Raw genomic sequence first — 2,500 nt, forward strand, 5'->3', positions numbered from 1 at the left:
CTATGTCCCTCTATGTCACCTCTATGTCGATCTATGTCCCTCTATGTCCCTCTATGTCCATCTATGTCCCTCTTTGTCACCTCTATGTCACATCTATTTCACATCTATGTCACCTCTATGTCCATCTATGTCCATCTATGTCCATCTATGTCCCTCTGTCACCTCTATGTCCATCTATGTCCATCTATGTCACCTCTATGTCCATCTATGTCCCTCTATGTATCTCTGTCACCTCTATGTCCATCTATGTCCCTCTATGTCACCTCTATGTCCATCTTTGTCTTTGCAGAAAAGAAATGTATGAAGTTCTACCACCCCCAGAGACCAGGTGGAAACCTGAACAGACTCTGCCAACAAGATCACATCTGCACATGCGCTTCAGGTAAAAACAACAATATTATTATTAATAATAATAACAATAATTATAATAACAATACTATTATTTATTATAATAATAATAATAATAATAACAACAATAATAATAACAATATTGATGGTAATAATAATAACAATATTGATGGTAATAATAATAACAATAATATTATTGATAATAATAACAATAATAATAACAATAATAATAACAATATTGATGCTAATAATAATAATTATTATTAGTATTAGTATTGTTGTTTTTATTATTATTATTATTATTATGTGTTGTGTGTTATAATAACTGCTCCTCAACTTACTGTATATGAACTAACACTGGTAAAGTGATTGAATTGTAGGGTTTATCCTCAGGAGACAGAGAACAGCAGAGCTTGTATTAAAATGTCCATGTGCCAAACCTTAGCTCTGTGATGTCAGCAGGCTCTAACCCAGGACAAACCTTAGCTCTGTGATGTCAGCAGGCTCTAACCCAGGACAAACCTTAGCTCGGTGATGTCAGCAGGCTTTAACCCAGGACAAACCTTAGCTCTGTGATGTCAGCAGACTCTAACCCAGGACAAACCTTAGCTCTGTGATGTCAGCAGGCTCTAACCCAGGACAAACCTTAGCTCTGTGATGTCAGCAGGCTCTAACCCAGGACAAACCTTAGCTCTGTGATGTCAGCAGGTTCTAACCCAGGACAAACCTTAGCTCTGTGATGTCAGCAGGCTCTAACCCAGGACAAACCTTAGCTCTGTGATGTCAGCAGGTTCTAACCCAGGACAAACCTTAGCTCTGTGATGTCAGCAGGCTCTAACCCAGGACAAACCTTAGCTCTGTGATGTCAGCAGGCTCTAACCCAGGACAAACCTTAGCTCTGTGATGTCAGCAGGCTCTAACCCAGAACAAACCTTAGCTCTGTGATGTCAGCAGGCTCTAACCCAGGACAAACCTTAGCTCTGTGATGTCAGCAGGCTCTAACCCAGGACAAACCTTAGCTCTGTGATGTCAGCAAGTTCTAACCCAGGACAAACCTTAGCTCTGTGATGTCAGCAGGCTCTAACCCAGGACAAACCTTAGGGGTGTGATGTCAGCAGGCTCTAACCCAGGACAGACCTTAGCTCTGTGATGTCAGCAGGTTCTAACCCAGGACAAACCTTAGCTATTTTTTTTTATTATTTAACCAGGAACCAGGAGGATTAAGAGTTGCATGCTGGGGGCCATTCCACTAAAGGTGGATCAGTATAGCGGCGATATAAATAAATGCGGGGCTCAGGCAACTCGAGATTGGAATTCAAGCCTCAGGTGATTCCTCGAAGGAGGATCAGCCTTGTGTGATGAGTGTTCACAGAAGACAGGCTTACAAATCTTCGATATGGGCGCGTGCACGCAGACATAAAGAGCCCAGAAGAGTCGATCTGTCGAAATGAAGATACTCCACTCTGCAGGGGTACTACATTTGCGCAGCATTCCGAATTATTGATTTTTATGAAGACAGAAAAATAAGATGTAAAATAGTGCAATACTGCCGCAATTAACAAGGCGAGGGAAATGGTTTGGCAAGAAATTTCTGACCGATTAAATGCGTAGGTCATACTAGCCCCAGTTATTGTTATATGTTCATATTTTAATAAATGACTATTACTACTGTGGTGATATCCGCAGCAGGCTACAAACCGTCATATCGCCACAATGGCCTAGTGGTATCGACCGCTGCCACAGGATATATTCGTCATTTTATATCGGTGGTTCAAATCCCTCTTCAGACGCACTTTTTACTGCATTTCGTTGTCTGAATCTAATCTAAAATCTCATCTAAAAAAGTATGTAGGCTATAAAATGATGGTGCAGGCTAATTTACAAGAACTGACACGATTACAATGGTGTTTGAAGCCTTTGCATGAAATCTTCGGTTAAATGTAAAAAAAAAGAAAAAAGAATCACTTAGTCAAGTCTCGAACACGCAACCTTTGGAACTCCAGCCGGCTGCCTTAACCACTACGCCAGCCAGACCGCTGTGATGACAGCAATGCAAGTTGAGACAATTACTTTTTTTTTTTACACTCTTTTCTTTATTGATCTATCGATCTATCTATCACACTTTCAAAAGATCTAGTTATCTATCACACAA

At 40.6% G+C, this 2,500-nt stretch overlaps 1 protein-coding gene across 1 annotated transcript in view; it reads left to right on the forward strand.

The window, feature by feature from the left end:
* Positions 1-2,500, forward strand: part of LOC308160265 (complement C3-like) — a gene marked incomplete at its 5' end in the record, with an annotated part of 36,935 nt that overhangs the window by 31,087 nt on the left and 3,348 nt on the right. Inside the window, one exon of the mRNA XM_080534183.1 lies at positions 290-382. Within this exon, the coding sequence (XP_080390309.1) occupies positions 290-382 (93 nt within the window). The remainder of the gene's footprint in view (positions 1-289; positions 383-2,500) is intronic.

Source organism: Nansenia antarctica (genome assembly GCF_963989245.1).
Source record: "Nansenia antarctica genome assembly, chromosome: 6".
Taxonomy (NCBI): domain Eukaryota; kingdom Metazoa; phylum Chordata; class Actinopteri; order Argentiniformes; family Microstomatidae; genus Nansenia; species Nansenia antarctica.